Source organism: Eulemur rufifrons, chromosome 15, assembly GCF_041146395.1.
Source record: "Eulemur rufifrons isolate Redbay chromosome 15, OSU_ERuf_1, whole genome shotgun sequence".
Lineage (NCBI taxonomy): Eukaryota > Metazoa > Chordata > Mammalia > Primates > Lemuridae > Eulemur > Eulemur rufifrons.
In genome coordinates this window covers 11,776,526-11,795,720 of record NC_090997.1, presented here as the reverse complement: position 1 = coordinate 11,795,720, position 19,195 = coordinate 11,776,526, and the positions used below count along the sequence as shown (strand labels likewise).

Sequence of the window (19,195 nt, the reverse complement as noted above, 5' to 3'; positions counted from 1 at the left end):
CTATTTTCCACTCCTTCTTCAGATTTCAATTTATGTTTCACTTTTTCTAAGATGCTTTCTCAGCCCATTCCCCATCCCTACCCCCCCTTTCCCATATTCCCAGGTCTAAAACAGAACCTGGCCTCAGGAAGCATTTAGAAAAATCTGTTAAGTGAACTGTTAAGTGACTATAAATTTGTTTATACTACTTACTGTCACATAACATTCACACTCCAGAGATACTCTATGTGGCTTTAATGAAAGCAGAGATAAAGGAGATCCAAGCCTGCAGCATGGATCAGATATCAGTCTCTAAAAATGAAACCAAATAAGCCCTAGATAAGGCACCCTTCAAACCACCCCCTTTCTTTTCCCTTTCTATTTCCTTAAGTCTTTTCCCTTTATTCTCTCATGCATCCCTGCCTCCTCTGCTAACTCTGTGTGTTTATTTGTTCTACATACTTCTTTGTGTAATCACAAGTCATTTTGGCTCTAAGTAAAATAAAAATTTAAAAATCAGGAAACAAGAAATAAAATGACTCACATCTACTACAATGCAGTTAACTGAACTGCTAACTCATAAATCCAAGGTTTATTTAGATTAGAACCTAAGCTCCCATTACATCTTTGTTTAAAAAAAAAAAGGTATGTTCAAGTGATATCTAACACTGTAAGAACTCAATACAAGGTCTTCATGTTGGTTATTACTTGTACATTCTTCAATCCACTTCCCTCCTTCTAAAAATAACACACAAAAAGAGATTTTAAATATTCATGAGGTAGTATATGTTAACTTTCTAGTCAATTTCATGTTTTTAAAAAACTTTTACTAAAAATGTAAAATTTTTTTTCGTAAGTTAAGAGACTAGATGGAAGCTTATAAATGAAAACAGTGAAAGAGTTTTCACCTCTAAGGTGAAACTGTTATTTTCTAAACATTACTACCTTGGTTGTGTTTCCTTTATGTAAATAGGAAATAGACTACATTACTTTTAAAACAACAGCATTTCTTGGGAGACAACCCTACAGGTTTTAAGGATTCTGTTCCTTTAGAGAGTGACTCTAAATCACAATGTTATATACACACACATATACCTTAAGCTTGGTAATTATAAAAAGGACAAGTTTTTTTAAAAAAAGTAAAAGCAGAATCATCAACAAGCAAACTAGAATCTTCTTTGAGCTAAAAGACTTTTTTTTGGCCTCATCCAAGGGTAAATGTCAGATTTTTTTTTTTTTTTGAGACCCGGTCTCAAAACAGGGTCTCATTCTGCTGCCCAGGTGATCATAGCTCACCGCAGCCTCAAACTCCTGGGCTCGGGTGATCTTCCTATCTCAGCCTACCAAGTAGCTAGGACTACAGGGGTGCAACACCCAGCCTGGCTAATTTTTTTTTTTTTTCCACCAGAGACAGGTCTTGCCATGTTGCCAGGCTTGTCTCAAACTTCTGGCCTCAAGTAATCCTCCTGCCTCAGCCTTGCAAAGTGTTGGGATTACAAGCCTGAGCCACCAAGCCCAGCCACAATGTCCAATTTTGACCCATTGTCAGCAAACTAAAATTTCAATGAAAGTAGTCAAATCATCCTAATCAATTTACTCTTTATGAATGAAAAACTAACCAATAAGACCAAAATAATTTACCTTTATGATCCTAGAAAGTGAAGTGCTTCAGATTATTTTAATTTACGTAACATGATAGGTTTTATTTAAAAAACAACTTTTGTTTTTCTCATATTTTATGTTCCCATTTCTCCTAAAACTTCACTTTTGCACAATTTTAATACAGGGAGAATAAAAAGTTTCTATAGAAAAGATGCTTTCTAAAATAAATTATGTAGTCTTGTGGTTCTAACAATAGACAGGTCAAATCTGTTCACAGATTTCTCAATAAAAACTTCAGAAGCTAGTATCCCCTCTGGTTAAGAAAAAGAAATCAATCACCTTATATAAAACATTATTAGTAAAACAAATATTTCATTCTAAATATTGTTTTATTAATTATCATAAATTATTAATAAGACATAAAAATCTGGTTCAAGAAAGGCAGGCATATGTTCCTCATTTTTAAAAAGTTTACTATAATCATATGAAAAATTCAAAACTACCTAACATATTTGGGCTCTATCACAGGCACTTTAACCTTATTAAATTTACATACTTAATATATAAAACAAGTTCTCAAAATAATAAAATCTACAGCTTTTCATATTAGTTCTAACATATGCTAACTGTAAGTGTTTCTTCAACACAAAAAATTATTGAGATTTCTAATTTGGTTACATTTTAATTTGTCCTTATTTCAGACACCTGTAGCTGACACCTATGTGCACAAGAGAGTAATAAACATTCACTCTCTTATTAGTAAGTCCCTCATAAGGGAAGTAAAGAAACTGTCAACTCATTCCTCTAAAGTAAACATGTTATGACAATGTTCCTGGAGCTTTCCTTTTAGTGAATGCTAAATTGAAGGCTTGGAATAGAAAGCAGGTATTATACAATAAACACAAAAATGAAAGACTCCCTAGAGGTTAGCCTTTTATTACTGTATCTGATTATTATTAAATACCAAATTAAAATTATATCCTTTAACCACATTTGGTTTTGCTTTCAAACAAGGATAGGCAACATGTAAGTTAATCATAAAACAACGAGCACTAGGGCTCAAAGGAGTTTTCAGGACGATATAGAGAAAAATTTTAAACAAATTATATTAAGAGCTCTATAAATGAAGGAAAGCACTTACAAATAAAAATAATATAGAAACCCAATAATAGACAAAAAGCCTAATTAAAAATTGGCAAAGAAGATATACAAACGGTCAATAAGCTCATGAAAAGATGTTCAACATCATGAGTCATGAGGGAAATGCAAATCAAAACCACAATGAAAAAGCAGTTCACACCCAACAGAATGGCTATAATCAAAAACACAGGCAATAGCAAGTGTTGGCAGGGATTTGGAGAAACTGGAACCCTCATACAGTTGGTAGGAATGTAAAATGATGCAGCCGCTTTGGAAAAGTCTGGCAGTTCCTCAAAGGAGTTAACATATGACCCAGAAATTCCACTTCCAGGTATATACCCAAGAGAAACAAAAACATATGTTCACACAAAAATTTATATATGAATGTTCATACCTGCATGATTCATAACACCCAGAAAGTGGAAACAACCCACATATCCTTCAACTCCCGAATGGATAAATAAAATGAGGTATATCCATACAATGAAATATCATTTGGCAATAAAAAAGAATGAAGAGGCCGGGCGTGGTGGCTTACACCTGTAATCTTAGCACTTAGGGAGGCTGAGGATTTTGCTTGAGGCCAGGAGTTCAAAAACAGCCTGGGAATTAGCGAGACCCAGTCTCTACAAAAAATATAAAAATTAGCTCATCGTGGTGGCATGCACCTGTAGTCCCAGCTACTCAGGAGGTTAAGGCAAGAGAATCGCTTGAGCCCAGGAGTTTGAGGTTCCAGCGAGCTAGATGATGCCACTGCACTCCTACCGCAGCAACAGAGGAAGACCCCTTCTCAAAAAAAAAACCAAAAAAAAAAAAACAACGTCGAACAGGAAATGCTCTTTGGAGCATTTTGGATTTCAGATTAGGGATGTTTAACTGGTACAACTGCAAATATTTCAACATCCAAAAAAATCCAAAATCCAAAATCCAAAATCCAAAGCACTTCCAGGCCCAAGCATTTCAGATAAGGGATACTCAACGTGTACATGCTATTAAAATAACATAGATGAACCTTGAAAATGTTATGCTAAGAGAAGGAAGCCACTCACAAATGACAATATATTAGATTCTGTTTATATGAAACATCCAGAATAGGCAAAGGTATGGAGACAAGAACAGATTCATAGTTACTTAGAGTTTAGGAGTTTAGGGGAGAAAATGGGAAGTGATTGCTAATGGGCACAGGATTTCTTTTTTGGGGCAATGAAACTGTCCTAAAATTGATTGTGGTGATGGTTGCACAACTCTGTGAATATACTAAAAACCACTGAATTGAATTATACAGTACATGAGTTGTATCGCAATAAAACTATTTTAAAATTTAATGCAAAACAAACCAATACAGACATAAAACTCCTATAACAAATTTTTATTTATTTCATATTTGGGGAAAAACAATGTACATATTTCTTAAATCATAATCACCCATTGGAACACATCATAACCATAGGCAGTATGAAATGTATTAAATACAGTCAAGAAGTACTGGAAAATCATACTTGTGGAATCAATTCTACCAGGAAAAAGAGATTTGAAAAGAAAGGGCTAATATCCTAAACTTACAATTATTAAAGAGTCAGCTTAGATGCTTTTATGAGACACACTAGTTGGAATGCATGGGGTCACAAAAAGTCCTTACTCCTTATAATAGAAATAAGAAAAGCAGCGTATACATAAAATATGGTAAAGATAATTACATTAGGTAATTTTAAATGGAAGTAATCCTAACAAATTACCAATTAACGAAGGCCTAAAGCCTTCAATAATTGCTTTGTCCACTTGTTTATCTTCTCTAAAATTTACTGTCAACCTGAGAGAAAACTTCAGTAATACATTTTAATTTGTGATAAAGGGCTGGGCTGGAGCCTAGGTGGAAAGAACAGTTTGAGGTGTTTGGTGTTCTAACTAAATACAGATAGTAAACTCCTTACAAAGTAAAGCTATGTTACAGTTTTGTTATTAGTTTGCATCTCTATTTGAAAGAATTTTGTTGACCTTTGGACTAAATTTTTTTTAAATCATATGGTTCAGAAAGTCATTGAAAAGTAAACAGAGTAAAAGTAAAATGTAGCTCAGACTGTGATCTTCACAAACTAAAATTAAGTCTCAATGAATAATGTTTTGTTGCATTTCCGTTCATTTCCCCCCCAACATATCTGTTTGCAAACTGCACAAGAACTAGGAGCACTGGCCTTCAGCACTAGTTTTATAATTGGTTTCCTCAGGAACCTCAACAACTTGAAGAACCTCTAATCACTTGATAGCTTGCACCCTTTTTATTAATAGAATACGGATAATGGAAGATGTATTCTGTATCACTGGGCCAACAGACACAAAATTCAGGGGAAGAAAAAAATAAATTACAGTACCATGAGGTAAACAGCAGTTTAGATATCAATTAAAAGAGACATGGAGAGCGAACAGTTGTCACTATTATTATTTCACTTGTAACACTGCTATTATTATTTTACTTGTAACACTACTTTCATTTTCTTTTTCAAATCTCTTTGATAAATGAAAGGCACATGGGGGCTGAAAATCCCAGGGTTGTGCAACATTAAGTAGAAAGTAAACGAAAACAGACCTAGACTAAACAAGTCAGTTTTTTAAAAATCCAACAAAACAAGCAAAGACTCCTGACTTATCAACGTACTTCTTTAAACTTCTCACTTCTACTCTTGTCAATTATTTCCACCCAGACTTTAGTGCCCTCATCAATTCACACAAAGTAACTACTCACTGACCAACAGCTCCACGGTGTGCCCCACCCCAAATTTTGTTCATAACATACAGATTGCTGACTTCTTTCGTGGGTCACTCCCTGCCTAGCAGCTTTTTAAATTGGAGGCCTTAGAGGTGAGGCCCAAGCTGTTTTGGTCCATTCATAATCATTCTGGACAATCTGTTCTAATGGGTGTTCCCTGTCCTTTCTGGGGAGTGACGTCCTCGAGTTTATTAATCATTTTACAACTCTGCTACTTCTAGCACATTCATATTACCGTTTTAGCACAATACTGGGTTTGAATGGCTTAAGTTTGGGGCTCCTACTATACTGTGACCAACTCTCACGTTATTAGCTTATGCAATATTTGTTGAAAGCTGCTTTCTCAATGTTATATAACGTTTGTTCTCTATCCAACTACCCCCAACTCCTAGAGAAATTATTTTTTTTAATCTCCCAGCTTCCGCTACTACTTTCTCATACTCAGTAAACTTTCCACACATGCATCAACTAACCAAACTGGTCGAAGGCGAGGGAAGCGCTTAAAGTGGGTAATGAGGAACAGCGGTGTCGTTTGCATCCGTGGTGCCTAGGGAAGTCCCTCCCAGAAACAAAGTCGGGGGCTCGCTTAGGGTAGCATGTTTGAGCGGAGAAGGCGCTACTCCACCTATCTTAGGAAAAAAAAAAAAATCAGGAAGATAAAGTAGGGCAATTATACCAAAAACACTAGGAAGCGTCTCTTTCTTTCCCCGCTTCCAAGACCTGGTATAAAGGGCAAAAGCCCCGGTGTTGAAGACTTACTGGGAGGGTGGAGGAAAGGAGGAATAATGGAAGTTCTGTGGGTTTGCCTGGGCAGAGATGGAATGCAAAGGTGGCTGGTGCACAGAACAGCTCTGAGAGCTACTGAAGATGGAAAGACAAGGGCAGGATCGGTGGCGTTCCCGGGTCGTTACCCCAAAAGGCGAGGCCGGCACTGTTGTTACCCCAAGACGTCTGGGCCGGGCCACTCTGGGATTTCCAGGCGTCAGTTCCTCCCCCGGGGCGCGGCCTGCTAGGGCCGGACGTACCCACCCGGGTGCCGGCACTCACCCCCGCTGTCTCCTCAGCCGAACATTCCAGCAAACTCCGGTCGATGGCCTGCACCTCGGTCTCCAGCTCCGACGCCATTTTCTCTCTTCCTCTCCAGTGCTGTCGCTGTTATCGCCGCTCCGAAAGCCACAGCCTTGTTTCAGCCCCAGTGGCCGCGACAGCCACCCCTGCCCCAGGCAGTCCCGGAGCCGTCCAAGTGGCTGCGGGTGGAGCAGGAGAGAGAGCGAAGGGTGACGCGAACCGGACAGACGGGACGGCGGCCTGCTGCACTCGCTCCTGGGCTTAGTGCCCAAGACTCAAGTCACTGGCTCGTCCCTGACCCGGGGAAGGACACAGAAAACCCTAGGCCTGGCACTCTCGCTAGCCACTACCGCGTCCAGCACCGGGAAAGGGGCAATAACACCCAGGAGGGGAAGCGAAGTATCTTGGGTACTGTAGTAGTCTCCAGCACGGCCAGGAGGGATGTGGTGCCCTTATACGGTGCCCCATGCGGGCATTGTGGGAATTGTAGTCCATCTTCTACCGGGAGAGTCAGTAAATGGCAGCTCAGTGGGCGGGGCTTTCCGCACAACTAGAATCATGGGAAGAGACTAGTGGAGAGAAGCGCCCCCCGTGGAAAAAGGCTGAAGAGCAATATACTGTGGGAACTGTAGTTTAATCTCCCCCAATCTCATTGGTTCATTTTTGTATCCCCAGCCCCATGGACGGTGCCTGGCACGTGGTAGCCACGCAAGTACTCGTCAAAGTTTGGCATATGGTAGGCATTCTAATACTTGTCAAAGAACGAACGAATGACGTTCTATTCCTGTAGTTCTATGGGCCTTGCCATCCATCATGCATCTATCCAGGTTTTTGAAGGCTTAAAACGTGTTTTAAATTTTTTCAAACACCTTAGTTATGACCACTTACCAAAATTTATTACAAACCTTGCTGCAAAGGAAAAGGAGTCTATCAGGCCAATTCAAAGATTTACTATTTTTTTTAGTTCTCATATTTAAGAACTTATACAAAATCTTCCAAATAAATGAATTTTAATCCTCATCTTCCTCCTCTTCGTCCTGGTTAATTTGGAAGTAACGTAATTTGTAACTCTCTTTGCTGTTAGCAACTACACGCAACCAATCACGTAGATTGTTCTTCTTCAAATATTTTTTGGTGAGATATTTCAAATACCTTTTAGAAAAAGGCACCTCGGAAGTGACAGTGATCTTGCTCTTGCTTCTCTCGTTGGTCACAACCCCCCCACCCCCGACATTCCAGCTTTTCCATTCACTTTGATTCTCTCTTGCAAAAACTGCTCAAAATTAGCAGCATCCATGATCCCATCTTCTACAGGGTGGGTGCAATCAAGAGTGAACTTCAACACTTGCTTCTTTTTTTTGCCCCCCTTTGTCACAGCTTTTTCGAGGGTGCCATGGCGGCAGGGGGGACAGAAAAGGAAAGATTTACTCTTGATAGGGACATTTTATGGAAATAGATAATCATTGATAGAGTAGATACCAAATAAAATTATGTTTAGTTAAAAGTAATTAGACTCTTGACTGACAGTTGGGTGACTGGGCTTCTTAGAACAAGTCTCTTTAAAGTGTGTCAGAAAATGGCTTATACATTTTATGAGGTGTGTTAATTTATTCCCAGAAGGAGGTTGTGAATTACATATAGGGGGGAAAGAAAAGTTCTGACCCAGACCAGGTGTGGAACATGTTTATGATTTTGTTTTTTTTTTTTTTTTTTTTTTTTACAATCCTTTCAGATTAACCAGTTTTTAAAAAAAGGAAATAAGTAATCCATAACCTAACAGTTCAATTAAGCCATGTTATCACTTTTAAAATTAAAAGTAATAACTGTATTTGTATAAAACTGTGTGTATATATGTATAAAAGCAGAAATTCAAACTTAAAGGGAATATTTCAAAAAAGGAAAATAGAAAACTACCCATTCCTTTTACCCAAGTCCTTCTCCCCAAAGAAAATCCTTTTTAACACTTTCTCGTGATTCTGTCCAGAAAAAAGTATGCACATATCTTCACAGATATCTATAATGAGAAATCTTGAAAAAATTCTTCTATGTATTACTTTCTTTTTTGCCCAACTTCCTTGTCCCAATCCACTCACTAGTCAGAGTCAACCTGGAGGAAAACTGGGATTGTCCCAGCCTAGAAGCAAAGACAACATCTCTTGAGGGGTACAAGCATAAAATTTAAGCCATTAAAATAGATTGTAAAGGAAATTTCTATTCTCTCTCTTTTTTTTTTTTTTGCGATAGAGTCTCACTCTGTTGCCCAGGCTAGAGTGAGTGCCGTGGCATCAGCCTAGCTCACAGCAACCTCAAACTGCTGGGCTTAAACGATCCTACTGCCTCAGCCTCCCAAGTAGCTGGGACTACAGGCATGTGCCACCATGCCCGGCTAATTTTTTCTATATATATGTTTTTTAGTTGTCCAGATAATTTCTTTCTATTTTTAGTAGAGACGGGGTCTCGCTCTTGCTCAGGCTGGTCTCGAACCCCTGAGCTCAAACAATCCACCCACCTCGGCCTCCCATAGTGCTAGGATTATAGGCGTGAGCCACCTCGCCTGGCTGAAAAATTTCTATTCTTAACGTTATAATTCTCTTCCTTCTGTTACTTTTGGATTGATTTTAATGTTCTTTCTTTAAATTTTTTATATATATTATTTTAAAATGTCATTGAGTAAATACATTTCTTTAGCTTTTTCTACATTCTTGAGTTGGATGTTTAAGTTATGAATTCTCTTTTTCTCAACATGTACAACTAAGGCAGTGGTGCTCAAACTTGAGCATGCATCAGATCTTGTTAAAATACAGATTTCTAGACCCCACTCTCGGAACTTCTGATTCAGTGAGTCTTGGGTAGAGCCTGAAATTTGCATTTCTGTCAAGTTGTCAGGTCATTTGCTGGCCTGCAGAGCAAACTTAAGACCCACAGATTTATTAAGTGAATACATATCCCATTATATACTGCTTTAACTGCATTCCACAAATTTTGGTATGTAGCATTTTTATTCATTTCTAAATATTTTCTAATTTTATTAGAATTTCACCTTGATGCATGTAGTATGTTTTTGAATTTCCAAATCCTTTATTATCTTTTGTTATTGATTTCTCATTTTATTGTATTGTGGGCAGAGAACAGGACCTGGATGATATGGATTCTTTAGTGTTTGATCACGTTTGCCATGTGGACTAGGGTCAAGTAACTTCAAAGCCATTATTTCTTCAAGTAATGAAAGGTAATACCTTTCGTTGTATTTCCTTCTTCTGCAACTTCTATGTTTGATTTCCTTTTCTATTCTTATGACTATTAATCTTTGTTGTTTTTCCATACTTTTAGCTGTGCTGCATTCTGAATATATCATCTAGTCTGCATATTCTCTCTTTAGATGTGTCTAATATTAAACTATTTTTATTTTCAACGACTGCATTTCTCATTTCTAGAGATTACATTTAATTCCTTTTCAAAGATTGCTGTTCTTTCATAATATCTTGTTATTTCTTTATGCTTCTAAATCTCTTTTATGTCTTAAATACTTTTAATGTATGCTTATTCAGTAGTGTTCATCAGATTGTTGTATTTATAAAGATTTTGAGAGTCTAATCTTTTTGTATGTCTGCTGATCCTCAGTTAAAAGATTGTTTCCTTTGTGCTTCATAATTGTGAATTTTGAGATCATCTTCACTTAGCGTTAGCTGTGGGACTCTCTGCAGGCCTGTATTCAAGGTATGTATCTTCAAAGTAGTTTTCCATTTGCTTCTGCAAAGCCAGGCATTCTAGAAAACATCATATACTTAGGATCAGACACTCTAGAAGTATCATATATCCAAGACCAATTTTTATGTCAGTTTCTTGGCTTGGGGATTCCCTAATAGTATTAATTCAACTGGGTGGCATTGTCCCTGTCTGTAAATTCTTAAAGGAGAGTACTTTTTTCTACTCCAAGTCAAGGTAAAAAAGTTCCTTGTCATTTTTCTCTGCCAGTCGGTGAATTTTTTTTCTAGACTACTCTTTCACTGATGTTACATTCCTTTGAAAGCCCTGGCTTTATATGGGGGATCTCAGTTTCAATTCCAGTGTTTCTTTGACCCAAGGTCTTGTTTTCCATTCCCATGGGGACATTAAAAACTAAGTTCCAACTTCCAGTTAAATGTGGCAGAAAAGGGAAAAACAAGAAAGATAGAACAGGAGAGGAGATGACAGCACCAGAATTGTGGAAGGTGGAGAGCAAATGGATGAGAAGTAACTCATTTAGCAATCAGAGAATGCTGAAACCTAAGCCAGCAGTAGAGAAACTCAGAATCAAGCTAATTCATGTGCAGAACCCTGAAAGACTTAGAAATCTGAGGCACCATGTGGCTCTGAAAGTGGGTGAATATGATGCTAAAAGCAAGATTATTGTTTGAAAGTCTGTATAGCAGAAGTTAACGCTCCTCATTTCCCACCCTTGAAGACCTTAGGTTTATCCTCTAGAGGCTATACCTGAGGATCTTTTGACTGGGAGCTACAAGGCACAGCTGAGGACAGGGACATGGTACTGCATTCAAGAGAGTTGTTTCAAAGTCTACATACTGAACAAGGGTATCCTAGTCCATTTCCCCCTTTGGCTCTGAGAACCTCAGTGGCCAGGCTTACACCCCCCCAGGCAGGAGTTTGGGAGATTCTTCTCCAGAGAGGTTGACCAGCCTAAAAGAAAATAAATCTATCCGAGAAGTGAGACCCCAACAGAATGATACAGTCAGGTCATCCCACACATGCATAAAACTTCCGGTGATATTTTTAGTAACCTGTTCTTAAATATGAGTAGACAGGCAGTTATGCACAGATATTTGAGCAAAGCCGATGAAAGAGAGACTAAAACAAAATGAAAATGGAAGAAACAGACACAAGTCATAAAGTTGGAAAGAACTTTAAAAAATGTTATTGAAATTCTTGGAAGAGATAAATGAAGATATTATATCCATGAAAGAAGAATGAGTGCTAGGGAAAAGGAACATTTAAGAACAAAAAGGTGCTCTTAGAAAATTAAAATGTGAAAACTCTGAATAATAGGAGTATCAGAACAAAGAAAATAGGTAGAAAATATCAAGGAAAAAATTTAAAAATTTTTTTAAGAACTGAAGGACATGGTTTCTAGACTGAAAGAGCCCATCCAGACCCAGCACAATGGTTTTGAACAGAGTAACATCATGGCAGGTCACTGGGAAGTTTCAGAACATCAGGAACAAAGAAGTAATCCATAAATTTCTAGAAAGAGAAAACATAAAGGCTCCGGAATCAGAGTGGCACTGGAGGCCTGCCCTTTAAAATATGTATTTAGGATTATGTTTGTTGTATTTTCATACAACATTCTAGGTATTTATGCTGGGAGCAGTGGTTGTTCAGATAATAAAGTTTATCATATTTCCTGAATAGTTAAAAGTGAGTTCTGTGAAAGCAAGTATGCTGTTTTCACACATGTATTCATGTTCATAGAAGTGTCTGGAATGTATTAGGTGCTCAATAAATATTTGTTAGATGAATGAATAAATCAGAAATCCGCATTGATTTTTTTTTTTTTTTTTTTTTTGAGACTGAGTCTCGCTCTGTTGCCCGGGCTAGAGTGAGTGCCGTGGCATCAGCCTAGCTCACAGCAACCTCAAACTCCTGGGCTTAAGCGATCCTTCTGCCTCAGCCTCCCGAGTAGCTGGGACTACAGGCATGCGCCACCATGCCCGGCTAATTTTTTCTATATATATTTTTAGTTGTCCATATAATTTCTTTCTATTTTTAGTAGAGACGGGGTCTCGCTCTTGCTCAGGCTGGTCTCGAACTCCTAACCTCAAGCGATCCACCCGCCTCGGCCTCCCAGAGTGCTAGGATTACAGGCGTGAGCCACCACGCCCCGCCTGCATTGATTTTTTTAACCTAATAAAGCTTCGTTATTTTTCATGGCTGCATAATATTCCATGATATGAATACATCATAATGTGTTTAACCTTACTGATGAACCCATTGGCTCTTTCCAGTGTTTTATATGATTTACATAATATTGAATGAAATTCCTTGTCCATATAGCTTGTCAAACTCTTTTTAAGTATAGCAAAAGGATAAATTCCTACAAGGAAGTTTGCTAGGTCAGAAGGATGTAATTGATAAAAGGGTAAATGATGCAAAGTAAGGCTCAGAGTATACAGGACTGTGAAAAAGGCCCATTTGAGGGCCACCTGTCACTCCTAGGCACCCAAGGCTATAAGTGCATCCCATGGACCATTCAGCTATAACGCTAGGCCACCTAAAGAGAAGCCATTTTGCTTTCAGCTTGTTCTGTCTCAAAAGTTTAGAATAAACCTGCTGCTTGCTTACACAGCTTCCAGGCACAAGATTGAAAAATGACCTTAAGGAAAAACAGATCAAGAGCCTGGAATAGGTCAACTGCAGACTGCTGATGACAAGATCCACTGGAGACCAGTTGTTTGTTTGCTGATAACCATAGTAGCAAGTCATGATAACTTGCACAAAGCTTGCTTTCTGCCACCAACCCCCTTTACTCTTTCCCTTTATAAGTTGCTCGTAGGCACAGAAAGATGAGATGGTCTTTGAAACAATAATCCACCATGTCTTCAGGCTGCCAGCACTTGAATAAACCATTTTTCCTTCACCAACACTTGCCTCTTGTGTTTGGTTCTCAGGTGGGAGGCAGCCAAACCTGCATTCAACCTGCATTCGGCAACAGGGCCTTTTCTCTGCTGAGGGCTCTCCATGTGGCCTCTCACTGGGCCTAGTCATGACCCAAACTCCAAATCTTTACCCAACCTCCTATTTCTCCCCCACAAAAGTAACCAATCTATGTGCCATTTCCTCAGAGCCAAACCTAGTGCTAAGTACCCAACCTAGTACCCGTCCCACTCTTGTTTCTGTGATATATATCAATAAACACAACAGGCAAGGTTACTGCTTTCATGGAGCTTACATTTTAGTTGGAGAGACAGGCAATAAAAAAGTAAGTAAATGAATATATTATGTAATTTTTAGATATTGATCAAGTGTTAAAAGAAAATAAATATCGTATGGAGGGTGAAAGTGAAGATGGGGGTAGGGGCATTAGAGAGTTTAGTGAGGAAGGCATATCTTAGGAGGGGAGAATTGAGGTGGGTACTGAGTGAGAAGAGCTTTTCATGTGAAGATCTGAAACAAGAGCATTCTAAACAAACAAAAAAAAACCAGCAAATGCAAAGGCCCTGAGGCTGAAAGAGCCTTGATATGAATGGCTATTTAAAATCAAAGTTCTCGCCTATCAGGAATATACTGGATAATGCAACACATACAATTATAAACACACTATGCTTTTTTTTCCATTTTGGTGGGAAACCTAAATAGAATTTATCAGAATTCTACATAAATCTGTAGCACTATTACAAACAGTACTCTGTACTATGTATATGTAGAGTTGCTTATTTTATACATCTCTACTAACAATAACGAAAACAAATTTTGATTAACTATGCTAGGAAAAAGACTATAATTATCTTCCCATTCTTTCTAGAGAAAAATGATATCACAAAATCATTGTTATATGAAGAGGTAAATAAAAAGCATACAACCTAACTTAAGATTTTTATATTTCATTATATGTAAACTATATCTCGAATAAAAAACAAGAATTATAAACAAATATGATCTTTTATTAATGATATGCATGTTGAAGTACTGGAGGGAATTGTACTGATGTCTACAACTTGCTGTGTCTGAAATTCATCAAAAAAAAAATAAGATGGTTTGATGAATTGTTAGAAGAATAGATAGATGGGTAGATTTGTGATAAGTATAGCAAATGTTAAAGGTTGAATTTAGGTGATGGGTATATGGTGTTCACTGTAAAGTTCTTTTTACTTTTCTATAGATTTGAAAAATTTCATAATAAACTGTTGGGGAGAAAAGTATGCAGCCAAATAATACAGAGGAAAAAAAATTATAGACATGGGTCAAACAGTTAATTCATAAAAATATTCTATTTCTCTGGATTTTGTGATGTCTGTGGTATTCATCAGCTTTTAAAAATATTTTATTTGTTGTGATTTCTTTTATCATTGTTAATAAATATTCATTTTCACACCTAATTTTGTATTTGTAATTTTGTATTTTATTTTTCTAAAGAGGATCCCCAAATTGTATAAGCTTCAGGCCCCACAAAACCTGGATCCACTCCTGCCTGGTGCACAGCCAACAATCTGAAATGTCTTTTCACTTTCACTTTGGAATCTCTAATCTCCATATCCTTAAGATTCCCTTCATCTCTCCTGTGTTGAAGCTCCTGTTTACTAGATCCTATATTTTCTTATCATCATTGTTCTTGAATTCACCTTCCTTTTGGTGGCTCATATGTTCCAGTAGCTTCCCAAGAAAGGTTGCATAAGAAACTTATTCTGGAGCCCTTGCAATTATGCAATTATCTTTATTCTTCTTTCCCACTTGACTGATAATTTGCCTGAGTACAGAATTCTAGGTTAGAAATAATTTTCCTCCAGAATTTTAAAGGTATTTTCCAATTGTCTTCTAGCTTTCAGTATTGCTATTGGGAAATCTAAAGCCAGTCTGACTTCTGTTCCTTTATTTAGGACCTATTTTTCTATCTCTGGAAACCTAAAGAATCTTCTTTTTATCCCTAGGGTTCTGAAATTTCATGATGATGTGACTTGATGTGAGTTAATTTCCATCCATTCGTGCTGGGCACTAAGTGAGCCCTTTCAATCTGAAAACCTATGTCTTTAAGGTTTGGGAAATTTTAAAGAACTATAAAAAAATAATATTTTTCTCTTCCTGAAACTCCTGGGTGAGTCTTCAATTTTTCTTATCTTTTCTCTCCTATTTTCATTTCTTGGTCTCTGCTTTTCTTTCTGGGTAATATCCTGGACTTTATCATCAATCTTTTAAAAGAGTTTTTCATTTTTTTTCTTTCCACTTTTAATTCCCAAGATCTCTGTTTTTTTTCCTTGACTATTCTCTTTTAAATAACATTTTTTTCTTTTTTTTTTATATAATAATTATTTTTTAACTCCTAAAGTTGAGTGGAAGCTTTTTCTTATTTTATAGTCTCAATATCTTATCTCTTTGAGGATTTCAAAAATAGGTGTGGGGTTTTTTGTTTGTTTTGTTATTGGTTGTGTTGTTGAAGTTTTCTTTCCCCCTGTAACGTTTCTGTTTTATCCAGGTTTCTTTTTTTCTGTTAGTTTTGGTCTCTATTTTTCATATCAGAGACTGTCATCTGTGGCTGTTGGCTCATTTTTAAAGGTGGGAGACTAAAAACCTGAAGAGATGCTCTGAAATCATGGGTGTAGCTTATCAATTGTGAAATCTGCTGTAGGACGATCTGTCTGGGGTGTTTTATCAAGAAACGGTTGGGGTAAATATTTTTAGCTCTCTTCTCTTACTGTAGTCAGATTTCTCAGAGAAGATACTTAGTCTTTTGCCTAGATGGTAAAATTGTCCAATCTTTTCCTACTGTCAAATGAGTAGTGCAATATGGCACCCACGGTCACAATCTGCAGGAACAGAATTCCCAAGTTTCCCAAGCTGAGTCAGTTAAACAAACTTATTGTAGACTACAAGTGATGAATGTGTTCTTTTTTTTTTTTTTTTGAGGCAGAGTCCCGCTCTGTCATGCTGGCTAGAGTGCCGTGGCATCAGCCTAGCTCACAGCAACCTCAAACTCCTGGGCTCAAGCAATCCTACTGCCTCAGCCTCCCGAGTAGCTGGGACTACAGGCATGTGCCACCATGCCCAGCTAATTTTTTTTATATATATTTTTTCAGTAGTCCAGCTAATTTCTTTCTATTTTTTCAGTAGAGACAGGGGTCTCGCTCTTGCTCAGGCTGGTCTTGAACTCCTGAGCTCAAACAATCTGCCCGCGTTGGCCTCCCAGAGTGCTAGGATTCCAGGCATGAGCCACCGCGCCCGGCCCATTTTTTTTTTTTTTTACTACTAAAAGGGCACTACTATACTTAAAAAAAAAATTATACTCAGTCATTTGGAGTCTTTACACACGTCAATTATTATTGGCATTTGTTTCAGTCCATCAATTACTTTTGCCAAAGGCGGCAATAGTTGAACCCTTTCATAACTGAGCTTACACCCATTTGCACTGCAAATTTGCACTATAATTGAGTGTTATTCATTAGAATTAATTGAATGTGGCTATTCTCTATGTACATTCCACTTTGTTTTTTTTGCGTGTGTGTTCAGTCTGTCTACAACTGATGCGTGAGGAACCACCTCAAGCTGTAGGTTGTGCTGCTTCCGTTAGAGGGAATAATCCCACGCATATTGAGGCTGGTGTTTGACCAGGAGGAGCCATCATGAAAAGAAATAGGGTAAGAGCGGCTATACTGGAAAAAGAAAATTCAACCAAAGACCTCTTAATTGAGGGCACTGAATTTGTGTTTATGGTCACATTCAGTACATCTTGGGCCACCCTCCTCCCCTTCATGATTTGAGTCCCAGATAATTAGTTCATAATTTATCTGCCATTTAGTTAAAAGGAGTTTTCATTTTTACTTTATTCTTTGTGGTGCACTGTGAAACCATAAGTTCCTGTTCTAGTTTACTCAGTGAGTTATCATCAAATTGATCATCAGCATCATGTAAAAACCCAAAAGGTAGGGGGAAATTTCATTTAAGACTCATATGTTTACTTGTTATTTTTCCCAAATCACAAATTTTTTCCCACTCTTGGTTCCAATCCTTCACTTGTGCTTTATCAAAGCAAAGTTCAAAACTCCTTATTTGTATTTATCTGGTCCTTTCCTAGGTGGCACCAGCAGATAGACTTGGGGGTTTGGCCCATTTATTGGTGGGACCCGTGCCTCATTATTTTTACTAACCCTTTGGTCCTGCCACCATGGAGTTATGTGACAGGGAGTAATTATCCTGAGAGCAGATGGCTTCCTCATGCATGTTCACAAGCTAGTGAAAATCCTCAGCTACGAAATGAGGGTTCCATTCCTACATCTTTCTCCACCTGCTGCTTGGGGGAGCAAGTTGGAAGGGCCATTTTATGTTTAGATGATAAACCCATTCTTGAATCACGCTAGCTGTGAAGTAGTGTTTCCAAACCAGATGCTTAGGAATCAGGAATGCTATATTTCCGCCCAGCTTCCTAAGAGTTGATTCTGTAATGATTGCTTCAGCATTGGTTGTGAGAACATACTTTTGGCCCTTACGGGTTGGACAGTAGCGAAATATAATCTACCTGCAATAGGCAGGGCCGTTGCCTCCAGGCACAGCAGCGGGGAGGGAAAGGCCGGCCTCCCAGGCTCGTTGAAAGTAGCATGTTGGCCATTGAACGCCCTGGGCTCTTGCCCATGCCTGCGCAGCAGCCATTCCTCCATGAGCAGTCTGTTCATGTGCCCACTTGCCTGCCTCCCTCATCTTGTCAGAACACGGACAGCTTTGTTCCACAGGGTTTCTCTCCAGGGATTTGATGGCAACCACGTGAGGAACCAGGGAGCTTAATTCCGTGAGAATTACCAGTCAACTGAGTCTACATTTTGCCCTATGCAGACAAAATGCCAGCAGCCAAGCCAGTGGCCTCAACATTGACCACAGCCCAGGCATATGAATACAGGAGAGAATGTTCTGTGTGATCACCAGAGCCCAGGTTCAAGTCACGGGTACTGCCTTTAATTCTGCCCCCTGGGACGAGATCCCTCATTCTCCTCTCGAAGTAGCCCCCAGGCAGGGTGTAAGAAGACTGCGGTGCTAGGCGGTTTCGGAACCCGGCGGCTGCTCTCAGTCAGAGCAGAGCTTCTTCGGCAATGATGCGGGGTGTCTGCAGGGGGTGCTCTTGCGCAGGGCTGGCCGCCGCAGGGCCGGAGGGCGGGGCGAACCTCCCTGGGGCTGGGCTTTCCTACCCCTCTTTTGTTTGAGCAGGGCAGATTCCATTTGCACAGCTTGAGACCCAGAAGTCCTTGATGTCCTTTTGTGGCTTTAGGTTCCATAAGCAGCTGGTAACTGACATTCGAAGGGAACACTATGGTCATTCTCAGTACCGGAAGCCAGAGGCCAAGTCTTTCTCTCTCAGGAATCCCCAAAAGGTTCCAGCCGCCACAGGTTACCAGAACACGAGACACACCTCGTATTCTCATCTGTGACGGACCCAGAGGAAGGGTGGCAGGCATCACGGTTTGCAAGGCTTCTGAGGCAGTGGGTGCTTCGGGTCGTATACAAATTCTGATGCCTTCCTAATAATCTAATACCCAGGTGTGGTCTGCTGTCTCCAGGGCTCCAGATGCCCATTAATATTAATATTTATGCCTGCTTTTTAGTGGTGGGGGGCTTGAAGATCAAAAACCTCTGCCTGGTCCAGGGTCCGTTCCTTTCGAGGCCAGACATAGAGCCAAACTGTATCTTGGAGGACCCCTGAATTTTCTGTGATTGATGGTACATTGCTTTCAGCCAAAAAATCAAGGGAAGACAGACTTTAGGCACAGTTGTCTCTGAGTTACCAGTAATTAATAGGTCATCATTGTATAGAGTAACTTCATATCTGAGTGAGACTACCTATTAAAATACTGTTTTATCAGATTATGGCATGTTGCTGAGGACTTGCCGTCTCACTGTGGCAGAACCAACGGAGTTCCTGGCCTTGTCAAATGAAGGTTATCTAAAAGTAGA

At 38.9% G+C, this 19,195-nt stretch overlaps 1 protein-coding gene and 1 pseudogene across 6 annotated transcripts in view; both read right to left on the bottom strand.

Annotated features, from left to right (window-relative positions):
* The window catches only part of UBR2 (ubiquitin protein ligase E3 component n-recognin 2), a 107,479-nt gene extending 100,525 nt beyond the window's left edge, over positions 1-6,954 (bottom strand). For 5 of the 6 annotated variants that reach the window (XM_069488719.1, XM_069488722.1, XM_069488720.1 and 2 more), the window contains exon 1: positions 6,533-6,954. In XM_069488719.1, the coding sequence (XP_069344820.1) occupies positions 6,533-6,610 (78 nt within the window). In that variant the 5' untranslated portion in view covers positions 6,611-6,954. Of the gene's footprint in view, positions 1-3,115; positions 3,170-6,532 lie in introns of those variants that run through there. The other variant, XM_069488723.1, reaches the window with a different exon arrangement.
* A 609-nt stretch (positions 6,955-7,563) lies between these two features.
* LOC138395932 (large ribosomal subunit protein eL22 pseudogene) lies at positions 7,564-17,925 on the bottom strand (annotated as a pseudogene).
* Between the last annotated feature and the right edge of the window lie 1,270 nt (positions 17,926-19,195).